General features: G+C 42.1%; 2 protein-coding genes across 6 annotated transcripts in view; both read left to right on the top strand.

Moving 5' to 3' along the window:
* Positions 1 to 8670, top strand: part of zgc:165508 (uncharacterized protein LOC100101652 homolog) — a 28651-nt gene extending 19981 nt beyond the window's left edge. For all 5 annotated transcript variants that reach the window (XM_037775841.1, XM_037775842.1, XM_037775838.1 and 2 more), the window contains 2 exons: positions 2228 to 2359; positions 3255 to 8670. In XM_037775841.1, coding sequence (XP_037631769.1) covers positions 2228 to 2359; positions 3255 to 3904 — 782 coding nt within the window. In that variant the 3' untranslated portion in view covers positions 3905 to 8670. The remainder of the gene's footprint in view (positions 1 to 2227; positions 2360 to 3254) is intronic.
* Positions 8671 to 13104: 4434 nt separating this feature from the next.
* LOC119491981 (heat shock protein beta-7-like) lies at positions 13105 to 18387 on the top strand. Its single transcript, XM_037776268.1, has 3 exons — positions 13105 to 13451; positions 15662 to 15822; positions 17864 to 18387. The coding sequence occupies exons 1-3, from the start codon at positions 13205 to 13207 to the stop codon at positions 18047 to 18049; spliced, it is 594 nt and encodes a 197-aa protein (XP_037632196.1). The 5' UTR covers positions 13105 to 13204; the 3' UTR covers positions 18050 to 18387.
* The last annotated feature ends 2070 nt before the right edge of the window (positions 18388 to 20457 follow it).

Below are 20457 nucleotides of genomic sequence, written 5' to 3' on the forward strand. Positions count from 1 at the left end.
TTTGTCTCTCTTTGTAGTTGTTTTGTGTGTTTTTGTAGTTGTTTTGGTCTTTGCTGTTATTTTTTGTCTGTGGTTGTTTTGCCCCTTTTTGTAGTTGATTTGCATCTCTATAGTTTTGTGTCTATTTGTAGTTGTTTTGTGTCACTTTGTATCTTTGTAATTGTTTTTTGTTGTTGTTATTTTTTGTCTGTGTATTTTGCCCCTCTTTGTAGTCAATTTGCATCTATATGTAGTTGTTTTATGTATCTTGTAGTCATATTATATCTCTTTGTAGTCATTTTGAGTCTCTTGGTAGTTGCGAGCTGACCGGTGTAAAACTGCAAACCTGTGTACTACGTACAGCCTGCTACTCTATATCCAAACTGTATCACCGTGTACAGACACCTTCAGATAAAGTGATGAAGTCTTAGTCGTAGTAGAAACGTAGCAAAGGTGTGTGTGTGACAGAGAAAGAAAGAGAATCTCTTTCATTTTCAGATCTTCATGGTAAGCGCATTTCTGCAAAGTTGGGTCACAAACACAGTTTAGGTTTGAGACTTACATAAAATGTAATCATATTTTCATGAGACATTTGACCGCGTAACCATTTCCTTTTAATATTAACGTGACAATCTGCCCCAATGAATGAGACTTTCATGCCTGGTCGTCCATAGATGCAGACTTGTATCAGGTAATAAAAGTCAGAATTTGAATGTTTTTTAGCTTGTATTTTGCCATGAGATAATATTGTTAAAATATTCTCATGCTCTGCATTAAACTAGGTCACCTCCTACATGTTGCTGTCGTACAGACAGACGAGCACAGATGTGGTTTTGTTTGCGTCTATTTGTAGGCGTAGAGTATCTCTTTATCCCTTTTCTAGACATTTATGTGCTGTATGTGGGTCAGTGACATAAAAACAGTATGTATGTAGGTGAAAGCGGTCTTTCTTCTACAGTTAAAGGAATTCAAAAAGGCTTTCAGAAGAGAACTAAAGAGCAGCCGGCACGGTTGCAATAGCTGGAGGATGTGTCGGTGTTTGTGAGGAGAGTTCAGAGCCCAGCTACAGTGGAAGATGAATGGAAGCATCGATCTCGCTCTCTGTGCTAGACAACGCATGAATACTGAGCATTGACCAGAAAAGAGAGAGAGAGACTGAGGAGAGAGATTCAGAGAGATAGAAATCAAAATGAGAAGTGAGGGACAAGGCTGAAAGATTGCACGGTGAAAGAGAAGGGAACGGTAGGAACGAGGAGAGTCAGGTGAGTCGATGGAGCGTTTTATTGAGAGAGACGATTGGAAGAAAGGCATGACATGAAGCAGAGAGGGGGGATGAACAGGGAAGAATACAAAACAGATGGATTGAGTGGAAGTGGATGAGGCTGAGCACAGAGAGAAAGAGAGAAAGAGAGGGACTCTCTGATTGGCCAGCGCCTGATGATGATTGGAGGTGATTGGTCACTTGGACCTTGTGGCTTATTGGTTCTGGCACATGCTGACTCACCTCAGCCAGACACACACATTGAACACAAAAAGAAGTCTGATTGTATAGAAGTCTATATATACGTATATAGAGTATATTATTTATTTATTTTCCTCTATGAATATCTTTGAATTGTGGACAAAACAAGACATTTGAGGATGTCATCTTGGGCTTTGGGAAACACTGATCGATATTTTTCACCAATTGCTGACATTTCATAGACCAAACAACTAATCGATTAAACAAGAAAATTACTGACAGATTAAATCGACAATGAAAATAATTGTTAGTTGCAGCCCTAATGATGTTATTCTGTTGCATTGATGGAATTACTGCTGTGGAAATGTACATTATGCTGGAGGTGATTCCACCCTGCTCATCATGTCAACACTAATTACTGAAGTATATGTCTTCTGGCATTACAGTGATTTTGTTTGTGCTTTTGTTCGGATCTTCTTTGTGCTTCTTCCAACTTACGTTCTCCTGTGCACTGGCAGGAATGCAACCTGCATAACAACACTATCAAACACTCAGTGACAGCCATCTTAAGTGCACCAGCCAAATGACCACTGAGGAACTCTAATGGGAATGCAGTCTCTCTCTGTCCAGTCTAATACCGCGCCGTGCACTTTGTTCCTCAACGCAGACCTGAAGATCAAAAACAGCTACATGACATGGAGACACCACGGACCGCTGCCTCCTGGTTACCATGCCAACCATGTATTTGCTCGTGCAGCTTACGTGTATATATTTGTTTGTCTGCAGGTGTGGCAGAGCAGTTTGCCATAGCGGAAGCTAAGCTGAGGGCCTGGTCATCTGTGGACGGCGACGAGTCCAACGATGACTCATATGACGAGGACTTTCTGCCTGCCAACGAGCCCACCACACAGAGCACAGGTACACACACACACACACACATTGTACTGTGGTAAAGCTAAATCACATTTATTTCCTTCATATGGTCCCCCTCCTCCCCATCATACCCCATCACACAGCCTCTCCCTCATCAATCTCTCTCACTCTCTGTATCTTTCATTGTCCCAGTGCCCCAGTTTTCATCCGCTCCCAACATTTTTTTTTGTTCCTCGGCGCAATTTGATATCCCTCCTGCAACTTTAATATCATTTCCTTTGCTGCAGAGACAGCGTCTGTGTGAGGATGGTGTGTGAGCGGGTTATAAATACACAGAGTGTATTTGACCATGGCTGTGTGTGTGTGTGTGTGTGTGTGTGTAGACCAGAGCTTTCTTCTTGATTACACTGAACCGATAACCTGAACTACTGCAGCTAATAACATTCAGCTCAGTGCTGCTGCTCTGTCTTCATCTATGGCTTCTTCATTTAGTGAATGGAGTTTCACAGGTACCATGCCTCCATATTAATCAACTCTTCATGATTTCTGACTGACGATACGTTATTCAGAACTTTGTGGTAGAAAAAAATCTGCAAAGTCAAAGATGATAATTCAGTTACAGTATCTCTCTCTTTCACATTACATTTTGATTTTGCAACTGTTTTTTTTAGCACTACTGTAATCAAATTGTTTAATTTGCTACATATATCTTGATATTTTTAAAATTTTTCTACGTGCTGTATTTTGCATATAAAAAGCCTACTTTGGGTACATTTCATATTATATAAGGGCGCTTTCACAAGCCAACATTTAGTCCGTTTTAATCGAACTCTGGTGCTCCTATCTGATGACCCGACAGGAAACATTATGTATTTCTTTTCTTATCGTTGTTGTTCTTCCTTGAGGACTTGATACTCACAGTCTGTGTCATTCCCTCTAGATGTGTCATCATATCCGCCCTACTTGAAGGAACTGATCCACAGCCAGCTTTGCCAACACCTGGGCCTGCGAGGGCCCTGTTGCGAGGTCGGAGGAGGAGGAGGAGGAGGCGGAGAGGGCGGTGGCAGCGGCGAGCCCTCCCCCACGGCAGGCTCCCCGGACACCTTGTGCTCCAGCCTCTGCAGCCTGGACGAGCAACACCCGCTTCTGCGTGACCTGGGTGGTAACCGCGGCAACCACTCCTACAGCAATGCCGCCGAGCTCGCTGCCAAGATCCTGGCGGCGCTGCAGGGAGGCGAGGAGCTGCTGCTGGCCCGGCTGCAGAGGGCAGGGCAGAGCGCGCGCGGCGGAGGGGACTCTGGCTTCCACAACCTGAACGGGGACGGGCGGGGCATCAGGCCCTGCGGGGGTCAGGACTCTCCTTGCTACTCCATGTCTTACTCTGAGACGTATCTGTCACCCGGCGAGGACGACGACACCCCCTGCAAGGACTATGAGAGCACCGTGTGCCAGGTGGATGCGGAGGGCAACGGAGAGGAGTACGATCCACACCGGAGGGTCTCCGACGTGGCGTCCTCTGGGGTCGTGTCTCTCGATGAGGAGGATGAAGAGGAGGAGGAGGAGAGGGCAGGAGAGCCAAACAACCAATGACTCCTCTCATCTCACCTCAGTGTTTAACCCCTCTAAACTCTTTGGAGGGTTTTCATTTTTGCAACCCCTCTCCTCCATGGCGTCTGAACAGTTTGAACCGCCACGCATGCTGTTTTTTTTCTCCCTCCTCTGACTGAAACATAAATCATCCGTCTTTGCCTTACTCGCAGCATTTCAACTCCTCCTCTCCACCTCGTGACTGCTTCGTCCCTCATTCGATGTATCAACTATTTCCTTTGAAGGCGTCCAAACAATCTTTTTTATCAGTGTGAAAGCAGGAGTGCTACAGCAGTCCTGTGACGGGGAATGACGCACGCAGTTTCCGGCTCCGTCCCCACCTGTGAAGCGACTCTAAAAACGGACGCCACCAACCGGCAGACAGAATGACTGAATGAGTCCAAAACTCTGACTTATCTTTGCATGTGTTTTGCAAGTGCTGAAATCGATGGGCCGACCCGGTCTTGAGCACGGTTTGCAATCTCAGCTGTTCTGTATAACCCCCACCCACCTCCCCAACATCTCCCATGGGAGAGAGGTGCATCCTGGGACCTCCCTCTCTCTCCCACCCTCCCCCTCCTTTGCAAGAGACAATAGCATCCTTTCGGCATGGCTTGCTGAGTATGCCAAACTATTTAACCCTGTCACTACCAATTATGAGCAAATGCTGGAATGTCTTCAAAGTGACAGGGCATAGTATGTATTTTAAAATAACAAAGTTTAAAAAAGATTTGTCACAAACGATATAACAGAAATGATATGCTTTTATTGTACTAGTTTTCTATCACTCAGACATGTTGTTGTTCACCTTATTCCAAACATCATTATGATGGACATCTGCCATAATGATCAACTATAGCTACTGGATATTTTTGAGGTTCTGTGGATTCCTGCATGGAAGACACGAGAACTTTGGTTGTCTTAAAAAAAATAAATACACAGCAGCAGCAGCAGCAGCGACGACAGCAAACACTGACAGAATGTTCCTGAAGTGACCCTTCGGCGATCGGTGTTTCGGCAGGAAGTGGCGCAGTTGGAAAAGACAGAAACGTTTTTTTTCTGTGAAGAGTTGCGTCGGAGATTTTCTATATTTTTGTATGCGTTGTCTTGCTTTGATCTCTTTGCCTATGCGGCGTGCCAGTGTATGTGTTTTTTTGCACGAAGCTAATGTGGCTGTAGATTTCTCCTTTTCTTCGTTATCACTGTGTGATATAGTTTACTGGGAAAAAAAACAAAACAAAATGTGAACAAAAATTTAATTTTTTATTTCAAAAGAGGATACTGTGATACGGTTTGTTATTGCATTTGTCATGATCCTCACAAAGAGCTCTTTGTTTTTTTGTTTTTTATTTCAAAATCTTTCTTTCCTCTCATACTGACTCCTGAAACGCTTTGCCTTTTTATTCTCTACTTTCCCTTCTTTTTTATGATATTTGCAAAATGGCATGTTTATGTGACACATGCAGAAACTCCCATCTCCATGGTGATATGAGGAGCCCCGTTGAGGTTCTCCCAGAGGGACTGTCATTCATACAACTCAGGAAATCCCATTGGACCAGAGCATCAATGCATCCCACCCGCCTGCATAACGCCACTTGTCTCGCATCCTCCGTGTGTGTGCTTGTGAGTAGAAAAAGGTGTGCGTAGTTATTTTCTACAATTATCTAAAGCACAGATTCAGTCCCCACATCTTTCTTTAATGTTGTTTAGGAAAGCCTCAACGTGCGAGTCCGTATGTTTTGTGCAAATGTGTGATTGTGTGTATTGTACGATGTCAGCAAGCTCCTTAAAGCTTGCGCTGTATATCCATTCCAAAACCCCTCCAATGCAGCGATTCCCTTTAAAACAGTGTCTGGTGTAGCTGATTGGAGGTTGAACTTTTGCTGGTGCTGGAGATAAAACTAGAGGCATACAGTACATAAATCTGGAATTTTTTTTGAAAATACAGACAGGATGACGTTGCTCAATCGGACTTCTGAACTAAACTACATGGAAAACCCAGTCAGGAGAGTTGGAGAAGACAGCGACAACTCAGGGGGAACCATTGAAGCTGTGCCTTTCATTCGTCACCTTTGACCTCCCAAGTTGTACCATCATCATCATCATCATCATCATCATCATCATCACATCTTCCATGCTGTCACTCAGGCCAGAGCTCGGCTTCCTTCCTCTTCTCCCTTTTTAAATGAGCCAGTCTAAAATCTGATCGACATCCTGTTGCATCTCCTGTGTGTTTTCTCCCGCTGTAGCTGGAGGTTACAGCTGGCCGATTTGCGTCATTGTCCTTTTGGTTGACATTAAAAGGCGGGTGATGCTGGCGTGGCGAGGTTGTGCTTTTGTCCTTTCGTGGTGACGACAGCGTACCATTGTCCCCCCGACCCTCCCCTCCTGTATTTATTTATCAGCTTGCTCTGTCCACAACACAGTGCATTTGCTGTGTCAGTCTCTGAGTGTCCTCCATCCTCTCCCCGAGCAGTGTGGGGCTGTGGTTGAAAAGTCTTTTCCATTCACCCAGCAGCTGTCCCTCTCACATTGACATTTTTTTTTTATACTTCCAAGAACCATGACCACATTCCTTCATCCAGTCTTAACCTTTACCTTAACCCCGTCCTCCAAATCCAAATCTAATCTGAACCCTAAATCCAAATCCCTTTTGTAGAAGTGGCACTCTTTCTATCCTTGTGAGAACATTTTGTCCTCGTAAGAATAGAAATAGAAGAGTTCCCGCTGACACACACACACACAGACAGCCTGATGAATGTCTCCCGTCTCCATCCTTCTGTCTCTGTCCTGTCATTTCCTGCCCCCTCACCCTCCTCCCCTCCTCTCTTTCTTTCCCTCCCACCTCCCATACATCCCCACAGGGGGCTCATTACGTAACTAAGAGGACATCTGAGTGCTACCTTTGCCGACAGGCAATTAGCCCACGATTATGAAACCGCCTGACGAACAGGAGATGCGTATCTCTCTCCTGTCTGTCTTTTTATTTCACCCTCGTGTCTTTTTCCCTCTTCACTCCGTCTGCATCATCCCTTCCCTTTCTCTCCACCTCCTCCTCACCTCATCTTTTGAGGTTCGCTGTCCCAGAAAACAGTTTGTGGAAAGATCAAACAAAGTGTTCCTCGCTGTCTGTTCGGTAATATATATCGTAACCCAAATAACAGAAGAACACCCTGTTCAGACCTGGTATTAACATGCATCCTGAGTGATCAGATCTAGCTCTAAGTACGTCAGTTCACACCACATGCATCTCTCCAGTTACCACTTGAGATCCGATCTCACTTTCCTGCTCTATTTGCAAATAAACACGTAGTAAACACATGGTTTTAACACTACGATGACCCGAATGCTTCCAAGCTTCGACCGTTGCCATGGTATTCGACCTCCAAATCACTATTTGAATGCTTTCATTTTTTTTTTTTTTTTTTATGAAATAAAGAATAATCCCACAACATTATTCATATTCAACATTAATTATTATTAGTTATTCTTAGACGGATATCACTGTTTGTTGTGTATAGAGGTGTGTGTGTTTACAGTAGTCCGGCAGCTGCACTGAAACAGGGTAGAAGCTTCAAATACCTTCGGATATTTCTCACCAAAGCTTGGTATTCGGGACCAACCTAGTAAACACATGGCTAATACAGCAGACACAAATATCAGTAGTGATATCGCCTAACGTCTCCTTGGTTTTGGCCGACAAGTTGCACCCGAACACACCGCAAAGACTACAGCCGGCGGCCAGTTAGCGCGTACGTTCTGTGCTGCATGAGAGGAAATAATTATCCACACCAGCAGGCGGCGGTATCTTCATCCTAGATGGCCATGTCATTCACACCTGTACTTAGAGCTGTCCACCTGTGATCAGATCACTCAGGACGCGTGTTAATGCTATGTCTGAACAGGGCCTTGGAGTGAGACAGATGTCTTTAGAGTGTTCCTTTCTGTGTCTCTGGGCGGTGAAGTTTGTTGCTTCAAGCGAGCGTGGATGTTGGATACTTATCAGAGAGAACTGCTCCAGATTCTCTCTCTGCGAGTGTGTGATAGTGGCGGGAGAACCCAGCGCTATAAAAAGACATCAAACATCTGTTGGACAGCGTCGACGCAGGAGGGCGTATGAATATTCAGTCGGTGGTGGTGCCCCCGTCACCCTATAGCCTACTTACCATTTTAGAACAAAGCTGAAGGGCCCGGGGACCGCCGCTCTCGCCACTCCGCCACTCCGCCGGCCCCCGGCGGTGAATATTAGGACAAAACCTGTGAGACACAACTGAGACTGTGAAAACTGCTCTAGGAGTATAGAGAGTGTAATCTTCACAGAGAGAGATGGTCTGTGTTTAACCCACATTAGCCTCCATCGTCTTAATTAAAAGGTCCCACAACCCTCGGGGGGGGTTCGGGTGCACACTAAATGAAGAGAGGCTTGTGGGAGTTCAGAGAGCAAAGCCATACAACTCGCCCAGCAGAGACACTATGAACTAACAGGGTATGAGGAGTATAGATGACCCAAAATGAATGTACTGTCCCATCCTCATCCTGTTACATATCACCATGAGCATCAGTCACACTCTCACTCTTCTCCTCCCTCTGAAATCTCAACTCCGTCTTTCTTTTTTTTCTCTTTTTAATACTTTTCTTCCTCTTTTGGCTGAATGTAATTATTTGAATATTGCCACCTTGGATTTGAAAAATGAATCTCTGTTTGCTGCATCTGATATTATTTCGAGTTAATAAAAAATTGTTATTGTTCTTTGCAAAAAAAATACAAATGTGGTGTAATGTGATTATTTTTTTAATGTCATATAAAGTTCATTTATTTGCAGGGCTTTCAATTGATTAAAATAGCATGATTGTCCATAGTTAATCATGATTAATCGCAAATGAATCACACAATTTGTATCTTTTCAAAATGTACCTTGAAGGGAGATTTGTCAAGTATTTAATACTCTTATCAACATGGGAGTGGGCAAATATGCTGCTTTATGCAAATGTATGTATATATTTATTATTGTAAATCAATTAACACAAAACAATGACAAATATTTAGCATAAATAATATGCTCAAATCATAACATGGCAAACTGCAGCCCAACAGGCAACAACAGCTGTCAGTGTGTCAGTGTGCTGACTTGACTACGACTTGCCCCAAACTGCATGTGATTATCATAAAGTGGGCATGTCTGTAAAGGGGAGACTCGTGGGTACACATAGAACGCATTTTCATTCACATATCTGGAGGTCAGAGGTCAAGGGACCCCTTCGAAAATGTCCATGACAGTTTTTCCTCTCCAAAATGTAGTGCACGTTTGGAGCGTTGCCGTGAAGCTAGTATGACATGGTTGGTACAATGGATTCATTAGATTTATTAGTTCCGTATGATACCAGTATCTTCACTCTAGCTTTAAAACTGAGCCCGCTACAACCTAAAAATCACAAGTCGCGTTAATGTGTTAAAGAAATTAGTGGTGTTGAAACGAATTTGCATTATTATCGCGTTTATTTATCATTTAGTTGTAGCCTCTTCACACTACACACATAGAACATATGTACAAAGATAGATGGGAGGTTAAGTGTGGAGAACTCCATTAATGTAGTGTTTTATGGTTATGATTAGATAATGAACATTCACCTCTTTCAACGCCATTTACTACCGCGGTACACACACCATAAAGCCTGCTGCAATTAGCTCCCTGACATGACGACGACATCATTATTATGAAGTTATTACCAGGGCAAAGGACAGCAGTCAGAGAAACCGCACAAAGTCACGCTGGTCTTCCTACGGCAGTATTAGTATTTCATTTGTCCATGACATCATCGGCCCCCGGGGAGCTCAGTAATCCATTTGGTGGGTCGGGAGAAGGAGAGGGAGGGGAGGGAAATATCAGAGCAGGACGTGATGGATTTTGAATGAAGCCTGGTGTGTGTGATCATCAGGGTTTTGAATCCTTGGATCCCACAGACAGCTCTGGTTTATTGGGGTGTAAATAAGATGATGTACTTTAAAGCTGCAGTCGGTAACTTTGAGCAAATATGAATTAATATTCTGTTACTGTTGTTACTGTAATGACTATTTCTCACCTCATCATGTTTTCAGAAACATCTTGTAGCTGTAAAAGGAGAAAGTTTGCTCCGGCTGGTGGGCGATGCTTGGTTTTAGCTTGATTGTTTTCAACATGGTGGCAAACTTTCTCATTTTACAGCTACATTTACAGAATTTCTGTCCATTGCAACACCCTGACATGGCATTATAAATCATCTATATAAGACACAGAAGCTGCTTGTCCTGACCGTGGTGTTCACAGAGGATTTCGGAGAATCACGGTTGATTTGAAAATGATTAATCGATGCCCAAAAAATGGTAAATGCAGCTTCTTTGATGTTCTTTTTCTCTCCTCAACTGTTCTGCAGCGTGTCTGCTTTTGCCTCATTATAATTTCATCATTCTCTCTCTTCTGAATTCAGCCACCGTGCACCTCATGATACACCATCTGTTAGAGGCAAGGGCGTAATTTATGGGTGGGGACACAGAGGACATATATATATATTTAGATTATTTTCATGCTACCTCTTTTTGATTTGATTTACAAACTTTAACTTCTCAAAACATTTTGAAAAAGATATCATACTAACAAAGGTTGAGATATTACTCGCTTTTAACAATCCCATTTTTTTTGGCAGATGAAATTTACTTAATTAATTTGATTAATATAAAAAATAAAATATATCAGTAAAATAATATGGCTTAAAAAAAACTACCCTCCTTTTACACTTTTAAAGATACTGATTTTAAAACATTTTTGACTACGATTGAATACTTCAAACTCAACAATTCTAAATTGTTAAAAAAAACATTAGATTATTTAGACATTTCGAATTTACTCCAACGGTTTAACAGACCCCGATTGTTTTTTCTTTTTTTCTTATTTACCTTTCCTTACATTTTATTTGTTGTATAATTTATTTAATTTTTATATTGTTTTTATACTGTGAAATATATTTACAGATTTGTTTTGTAATGAAAAATCTGAGCATGTAGCCTATTTTATGTAACTACTGTACTGAAAATATTGAAAAAAGATGTAAGAATAAAGAAGACCGACACGTGACCTGGAAGTTAAAGTAAATGTATCAAAATAAAAGCCAAGAGGATAAAATGGACATTCTATAAAAGTGCAATTGATGAGCAGATATCTGCATTCATATTCGAATATATATATATATATATATTCGAATATATATATATATATATATATATATATATATATATATATATATATATATATATATATATATATATATATATATATATATATATATATATATATATATATATAACCAAGGCATCAAGTGTTTGAAAATTTATTTTTCTTATGCTTTTCATTGTATGTAAATACTACTTTTTTCTGGCTGTCCACTTGTTTGTATGATTATTCTCTTTTTAATTTTTAATTTTAGTTTTATTTTACAGGTTCGAAATTAATTTTGGAATAAAATTTTGAAATGAATATGTAGAAATATGTTTATAGAAATTAATAAAGGTGTAACATTATGTCAAGCTCTGTAACTGTAGTCCACTGACTTCCGGTTTCTACAGCATGGCGTCATGGCGTCATGAGGTCATGTCGTCATGGCGTGACCCCACATCACGATGACGGCTCATGTTTTCACGATGCTTTCGAGATTTACGTTTGTTAAATGGCACGACTTACAAGCCCAGCTAACGTTACAGACACCAATGTCTGAGTGTAATGTTAGCTTGAAGATAGCAGTGGTTAGATTTATCACTCTGTTTGTCATTTTCTGGAGGACAGACACACAAAAAAACCACATTACAGACACACAGTCATTCAAATATAAAAAACATGTAATTTGACTGTTGCAGTTTCCAGCTATAAACAGATTGTAGTGTTTTTAGGTCCATATTTCTGTTCCAACCATCATCATCAAAACTATGAAAGGTACCCCTATCCCTAACTTGGTACCTCGTGTATCTGAAAAACTAAAGGTCTTGTGAAAAGGATTTGTGCCGGTACTAATAGCTGTGCCCTCCCCCCGCCTTTAAAATGTAAATTCCCGCTCTGGTTAGAGGTCAGGAGAGATGTGTTCTGGGCTCTGGAGACCACGGTGTGCCACCCAGAGACTAAAAGTATTCCCAGTAGAGACGCTGGACCTCTGGCGGGAGGCCTGAACAGATGAACTCCTCTACTGCTGACTGAGAGGCGTTGAAGCGGAGTCTCTATTTTCTATCATCCTGCACTTTTTTTCAGGTCATACCGTAGTGAAGACTTTTTAAACTACGTTTTTGAAAAGCCGTTTTTGAAATATGGTGCGGAAGATTTATTAATGCATAATATTTTACACAAGGACAGATACAAGTGTTTCACCTGAGAGCACAAATTGGGACTGTCATGTTGATGTATGCTGCTTGTATTAACTGGATTGTTTCGGCTTTAAAAGGCTCACACATGAGGTGTCCCTGCTGTGTCTTGAGGCTACGTTATCCTGAAGGGCAAAATTAATGTAATTTTTCACTTCCTCGAATGAAAAACACACACACATACATGGCATAAAAGTATTAATATGACAGTCTTGAATGTCATTGTTGACATGTGGCACTGCTTGGAGGACAGCGGTGTTGTTCGATAGGCAAATGTCACTTCAATTAAAGCTTTTAAAGAGGGAACGTAAAGGTCAACCGGGGGCTGTATTCACTTTGGCTTTTGTCAGAGTAAAAAAAACGTTTTGCACATTTGGTGATTTTGGCCTTGAATTTGTTCTCTAGGAAGTTCTCTCCATTTCAGATTTGAACTTTAGAGTGTAGCCGTTATTCCATTAGCAGGTTTGCAAAACTTAAATGGCCAGTTTTCTCTTGCATTATTGATAAAGTGCTGTGTTCGGTCAGTCTAACGGACGAGCTGACCACTCTGCTATTTCTAACCACATGCTGGAGGCCTCTCCAAGTGGCCCCCCTTCAGCCTTATCTCTGCTGTGTGTCTGAATAAGAAGGGGTCTCCGCTCCTTATCACTTTGTCCGTTACATTCCTGGCACCGGTGGTTGGACAAACTGCCTTTTATGGCTAAAGGAAGAACGCTACAGAGCCCACGCTGTGCTCTACTGACCCATAATGCAACGGGACTTTATAAAAACCCACAACAAAGACCCCTGGACAGTGAGTGAGAGGTTAATGGCTCGTTGGTAAACCACTTCTTTGACCTGTCGGCAGTTATTCTGAGGAGGCTTAACAGAAATTTCAGAAAAAAAAGTCTTGTTTTCCGAGGCTGTTGAGCATATCCTCCGCCATGGCATCACTGACATCTTCCAGCCGCAGATCTTCCTCTTCCTACCGCTCATCGTCACGTTACAGCACCTCCAGCTCCTACCGGTCGGAGGGCTCGCTGGGCGGGTCGTCCGATTCTCTGGATCCTCTTTTCGAGCCGTTTCTGGACTCTGCTGATCACTCCGGCCTGTTTGGAGACGAGAGTCCGGTGGGAGCCAGCTGTTTGACCCCCTTCAGCAGGCACAACAGGTCCTCCTATGGACACTCTGGTAAGGGAAGCCCTGTCCCCAGTATTACTGTTGCTATGTGGTGGATTCACAAATAAAAATCCTCAGTATTTTTGAAGGAAGTGGTCCTTTATTTTACTGGGAAGTTGATTTATCTCTCTGGTGTGAACCTGGCGTGTGAATCTCTGGCATGAACTAATATTCATCCGTTTTGTTTTTATTTTTGCTCCTGCTCTGAGTATTTCTTTCTCTTGGTACTCTCCATTTCTCTCTCCTTCTCTCACTCACTGGAGGTCCTTTCAGACACAACTCGACAACACCAACACTGCGGTCTGAACCCTGTTATTTCTAACGGGTTGTGCCGCGCCACGACAGCTTTTCGCTGCATCGAGCAAAGCCCAATTTTGCTGTGGCGAGCGCAGCTCAAACGTGAGCTCGAACTGCGCTGTGTTGCGAGCATAGACTGCTCTCTTCCACCGCGAAACGACAGTTGGTGTAGCTCTATTCTCGTCCGGGTGGAAACAGTAGGGATTATACACTCTGTTCAGTTCCAGAAACAGGCTAAGATAATGAAAAGGGAAAAAAAAGTGTGAAAATTTGCCATAAACTGGGTGAAATAAGGGACAATTGTGACCCCGAGAGGAAACCTGGAGAGGGCGATGAAAAACGTGAGTCTCCCGGGAAAATCGAGAGGGTTGGCAGGTATGACACAGACTCTTTGGTGTTTTCAGTCCAAAATGGCAGCAGCGCTACCGCAGCACCATCTAGGGGCTATTGTCAAAAAAGCACCAGAGTTTCGTCTCTTTGCTTCTATACTCTTTGTAATGACCTGGTACTAACGTAACCCTGTTCAGGATGAAGATGTTTTTGGCAAATATAATGCTGTCTCTGGTATTTTTTTGTTATTATATTGTGAAAAGGTCGCTTAAGAAAAGTTAATGATCCTTTCTAACATCAACAGCTCTACGGAGCAGTCAAAGCTTTAGTGTCTTGCTCATGGGCTCCTCTGCAGCATTTCTTTGAGGCCTTTTTCATTCACTTTCTCCACCAGCAGGAAGGACGCATTAGTATCTCACATTACAGCGGAGGGTTGATTGAAAGAAAAAAAGCCACCGAGAAGAACAAGACCTGCGACTCAGAGAGAGTAATGAGCCGGAGAGCTTCCTGTGCTCTGTGAGAAAAAGAGTCTGTACGACTCCAAACGTCGTCTACTGGGCCACATAAACACCTAATAGCAAGGTGAAAAAATAAAATAGAAAGTGGAATGCTAATATAAAACACGGAGGCTCTAAAGACTTAGATGAAGTGTTAAAAAGGTTCTGCTGCTGCACAAAGCTTTAACAACTTTTAAAAAAAGGTTTATTACTGGTGTGACGCTACAGGCAGATTAAAGCATAATTAATAATCAGGTTTAAAATTTGATTTCACTGACTCATTTGGAATATTTCAGGACTCAAATGTCTCTTCTTTAGTGGAAGATTGTCTCTTTCCAGCCTGGCAGTAAACCTCATTTATAGCCAAAACAGGAGCTTCAGTCTCTGATGGCACATTTGTGTTCTAGTCTGAGCATAAAAATACATAAACACCCCAAACCATCATGCTTGGCTTGCATAGATGGAGCTCCAAAGTATAATTATATTAAATAAATATATTAGGAAATACATAATTGAGTGAATAACTTGTGTAAAATGTATAAATGAACTGCTATTTGTGAAATAACTACTTTGAAATGTTATTTCGTCATTCAGATTTTCATAATTACAGAGTTTTATTGCCTTTAACTTTGATTTCATTATACATTTTATTTTTTAATGTGCTTTATCAAAAATCCATAATGGCATTTTTCTCCAATTCCATAATTATTTTATAATTTCATAATGTCCTTTTTTATGACATCCCCTCATCTTTCAGCCAGTCGCATGCCCGTATCCTTTAAAGAAAGCTCGACAACTGCTATCAGATCTAGCCAGATAGCTCTTGTTAGTTAGAGCAACAATATCAATGCTAAAGTTATTCTGAATCAACCAAATATAGGCTGCTGCTGTAAATAAATACAGTACAAAGACACAATAACTAGCCTATCTTCTCCACCCAAAGTTCAACCAACTTTGCTCGTGCTTTGCTCGGCTCAGCAAAAAGCCACTGTTGTCTTAGATTGTTGTATGTATGAGTTGAAATGTTTAATCAACCATGTAAACACAGTTTCACTGCTCTACATGTCCAATCAGACCTCCTGTGTTGTTTCTCAGCAGCTCCTGTAGGCGGCGCTGTGACGGGCCGGCAGAGCAGCACAGGTGGCGGCGTGCGATGTCTGGGAGACAGCTACTACATGTCAGCTGACGTCAGCCAGTTTGAGCCACATGACGTAGTCGTGATGGCGTTCAACCACCATGTTGTCATTCACGCCCAGAAGGTGTGTGTGTGCGTGTGTGTGTGTGTTTGTGTGTGTGTGTGTGTGTGTGAGAGAGAGGATAAATTAGGTGTGTTGTTGTACTTATGAGGATTAGGTGTGGGGGAACTTGAGAAGCATATGCGAACATGATTCAAGTGTGTTCACACACACGCCAGCTATTTGACCTGAGGGCAGTCAGTTGGATGTTGGATTGATCTGCAGCATTAACATAACTCCACTTCTTTAATTTTGACTATTTCCACGCAGAATAAATCAGATAATCAGTGTAAAACCTCTGAATAATATTCAGATCAGCAAATATCATCAGCCAAATCTGCCATTATTATGATAAAAGCACTGCTACTGATACTAATAATACAAATGCAACAGCAACTGCTACATGATTAGTCATTTAATTAGTTAATCAACTGAAAATATTTCAGCAACATTTTTTTTAATTTCTTTAATTTTCATTGATCAATTGTTGTTTATCAAGCAAAACAATCCAAATATTCTTTATTAAATATTTCCGGTTTCTCAAGTGTGTGGATTTGCGGCTTTTCTTGTTGTAAAAAATAAATAAAACAATAATAATAATAATAATTTCCATTAAATCTGAGAGCTCACCAGATTTATTTATTTAATTTGACCATTATTTAATATGATTTATGGGGATAAAAAAAAAATTGGTTTTGTTTCACAAAGTCTTCTGGATTCTCTCTAATTTTTTGCACAACTCATTTCTTCTGATCCATAAAATATAAAAATTACAAATTCAGTATTAACTATAAAATGTTACTACCATAAAAATGCTGTTACAGTTAAAAGGTCGAGTAAGAGCTCAGATTTATTGACAGAATAATGTACTTTAAGTATCAAACGTAAAAGTATGAATGGCCCCTTCCTGATATATTAGTATATATACACTGTATATTCAGTATATTATACTCTGGGTTTGCAAAGTAACTAGTAAAATGGCCTAGCCCTGTCATACATATTACTGCAGATACATATTAATATTAGTGTCTTCTCCTAAACAAACAGTGATTGATTAGTTCTACAAAAAATATAGAATCAATCAAACTGAACACATCCATCATGTCAGACTCAGACAAGCTGTAGATTCCTGCCCGTCCGTCCTGCCTACTCTCTCTCTCTCTCTCTCCTCCCTCTCAGTTTGACGTTAATCATGTTTAAAAGCTGAGAGAGTAGAAGAAGAAGGAAGGGGAGCCTCTGCTGCAGTGCAGGAAGATCATTTTAACAGGGGTCAACAGACAAATTGGCAAAAACTCTCGACCGTTCAACTCGCTTTAAAGGCCTGTAACAGCAGAAAACGTCTTCAGAGAGAACTAGTCAGTGTTCATTTCCTTCCTCCTCTCCTCCTCTTCTCTCTCCACCAGCTGAGCAGCTCTGACCTCTTTGCCCTTCTCTCCATCACTGCTTCTCACCCTCTTTTCTCGCCCTCGCGCCTTTCTCGGCCCTGTTGCTCTTCTCTCCTCCCGTCCTCCAGAGAGCGATGACCTTTCTTTTCATCATCTTTTCTTAACCCCCTTTTCAGATCAATTCTTCCTTCCACAGCTCCATCTTTCTTTACAACCCGTTCTCACTCCCAACTTTTCAAATACTGCCGTTTGGTTAAGTGCCCCTCAGCATCGGAAACCGACACACGGAGGCACCCTGTTGATATTCGATTGTCGGAGCAAGTGACGTAGTAATAATAGTGTGAAAGTCCGCTCAGGGCGTGTGGGAGGGTCAAACAAACACGGCAGTCTTTAATCATGTGACTCATCGGTATCGTCAGTCACGTGAGGCGTTAGTCAGTCAACCTCGACTGTTTCCTACCTCTAACTAAGTGATTGTGTTGCCTAAACCTAACTTCCTGTAAAAATGCACAATACATGGAACGGGCGTATATTGACACGTCATCCCGAACACATCCAAAAGTAACGCAAGAGGGGTACGCCGTGCGTCGGTTTCTGATGCCGAGGGGCACTGACCAAGCGGCGGTACTTGACGAGTTGGGAGTGAGAATGTTCTTTAACCTTCTGCATCTGTCCTTCAGGTACTAGACGATGGAAGCGTCAGTGACACGTTCACCCATAAGTCCCTGTTTCCGGAGGATATGGACCCATTGTCGGTCAGCGGGACTCTTAACCCTGATGGTACCCTGGTGGTGAGCGTCCGCCGGACCACAGCGCTGGGCGGGCTGGAGGGCGTCCCCACCTACCGCACTGAAGCTCACCTTTGACTTGTGGCCTCATAGTGCTTCTCACAGTATCTCAGCTACCATTGTTTGAATATTATTATTTTATAGTGTTGTCAGTGACGTACACTCACCTATGAAGTCAATACAGGAATTAGAAAACTAGTGCACACTTTGGATCAGATCCATTGGGGGTCAGATATTTTCAGGTGTCTTTGATTCTTTACTAATAAAACCCTCTGAAATGTATGTTTGACTTACAAGAACTTGCCTGAACTCAGTTTAACTATCTTTTTATTTAAACGATGTAATTATAATTTTACTTTTTCAATCTTGTAAATGTGTACTTTTTACAGTGTGGTGTCAAACTAAGTTGTATGAGGATTTGGTGCATGCAATAAATATGCATTTTTACAACAAAACACAACTGAATAATTAGCTTCATTAATTGTACAGGTTGTTTTTTCAATGTAACTTTTTCCCACTCCATTATAATCCTTAAAAAGGAAGTGAGCAGATCTGAGTCCACGGTGTGTTTCTCTTCAGGAATAAATAGGTGGATATTAGCAGCATCGGCTCTGACGACAACCAGACACTTGTCCCGAGCCACTGATAATAATAATCAAGGTAATTGGACTGACGCAAGGCTTCAAACAGACGCAAAATGAAATCTCATGCCTGTCATCACTCATCTCCTCTACCTCCGTCTACACACACAGGCAGGTTCCCTAAACCTTAAACTTTAAACTTAACCCTTAAACCTCACCAGCACATGTCTACCCTCATCATAAACTGTAGGTTTACCTTTTAGGAAAGCGATGTTTAAGTCCAGCCTGATGCTGCCTTACACATAAAAGAATGATCCCAGTCACTTCCCCACAGTGAGGCATACAGCTTATTAATTAAACACAGGTGTCGGGTCGGTACTCCGTATCAGACGATACCCAAAGCCCAGGTATCGGGACTGACAAAGTCGGATCGGTGGCGGTGCATCTCTACAACTGAGTACCCCTTCGCTCACTCCTCCCTTTCCAAGACTGCGGTAACGTGAGCCGCTGAGTGCAAAACCTCGCTCAGAGGCCTTCCTTACCATAATAACACTAGTTTAGAAGCAATGGAAGTCAGACGGCAGCTGGCGGTGCCACGGTTTCACACTCTGCAGCTCACGTTGCCGCAGTTTCACTGCGTGTCAGAGAACTACGTGGCCTTCAGGTAAAAGGAAAAATGTGAAAGTCTCTCTCTAGAGCCAGTGTTTGGTTTGTCCATTCTGGGCTATTGTATAAACATGGAGGACTCCGTGAAGATGATCCGCTCCCTTTGTAGATATGAACGGCTCATTCTAAGCTAACGAAAACACAACAATTCTTAGTTTCAGGTGATTATACAATAATTAAAACATAGTGTAGCAACTGCAATCAAAAGATGCTAAGAGGCTAAGTAGGCGCTTTACTGTGATGCGTAAAATCCATCCATACATATGCGTTTGACTGTTAAATGAAAAGAATGACAAGCAACAACTGATGTATGCAGAGATTAAAGAAGGACCTGACGTGACGGTCAACAGAAAATGTCTGAGCCTAAATCCCCCTCGTTGTCTGAATCCCACCATCCAACTGCACACGTAAATAAGGTGAAAACCACACGCCTGTGCCCATTACCGGAAATGATAGTAACCAAAAACAACGTGTGCAGCCCAAACAAAATAATAAACAACACAGGCTAAATACACACTTTGGCTCTGACACATAGTTATGAATATTATATTCCATTTCTGCTAATAGATCCCACAAAATGTTACAACTGCAGACGGCAAAAAAGTACTTAGCATACTTTTCGGACATTTTTCCATCCTCGTTAGTAGAAGTGATGAAGACACGCAGACAGAGAACAGAGCGTTTGTCTCCAGAGGCTCGTCTGCACCTCAAACCGGCGATTACATCAATCAGTCGCCGAGTGCAACAAACACTTCCTACACTGTAGCAGTTACAGGGAGGCAGGGAGATTTTTTCAAGTGACACCTTTATTTAATATTCATCACAACGAGGGCTGCGTCAGCACGGACAGATGGCGCTCTGCTCAACAGGGCTCGGCGCCGCTCAAGTGTTTCTAAGATCATTCATCGCAATACAGATGAGCGACTGTAGCGTTGTTTTGTCTGGCTCAGAAAACTTCCGATAGGCACGCAGTCATTCACATAACCCAGTTGTGTAACCGGATATCAGGGTGTCAACATCACAACAGAATCATTAAAAACCAGAGGGGCACTCGGAGAGCGCAGAGCTCCGCCAAGACCAACAGCCCACTCTTCCATGATAAGCAAATCTGCAAGCGCAACCACTATGTCTGGACATATTTACAAAACTATGAATTCACTTTAATTACGACGTGGTCGCACATGACAAATGACACTCCTGTTAACTTAAAACTAGGGAAATAGAAGATCAGAATGACAC

The sequence above is a fragment of the Sebastes umbrosus genome, chromosome 7 (genome assembly GCF_015220745.1).
Source record: "Sebastes umbrosus isolate fSebUmb1 chromosome 7, fSebUmb1.pri, whole genome shotgun sequence".
Classification (NCBI taxonomy): domain Eukaryota; kingdom Metazoa; phylum Chordata; class Actinopteri; order Perciformes; family Sebastidae; genus Sebastes; species Sebastes umbrosus.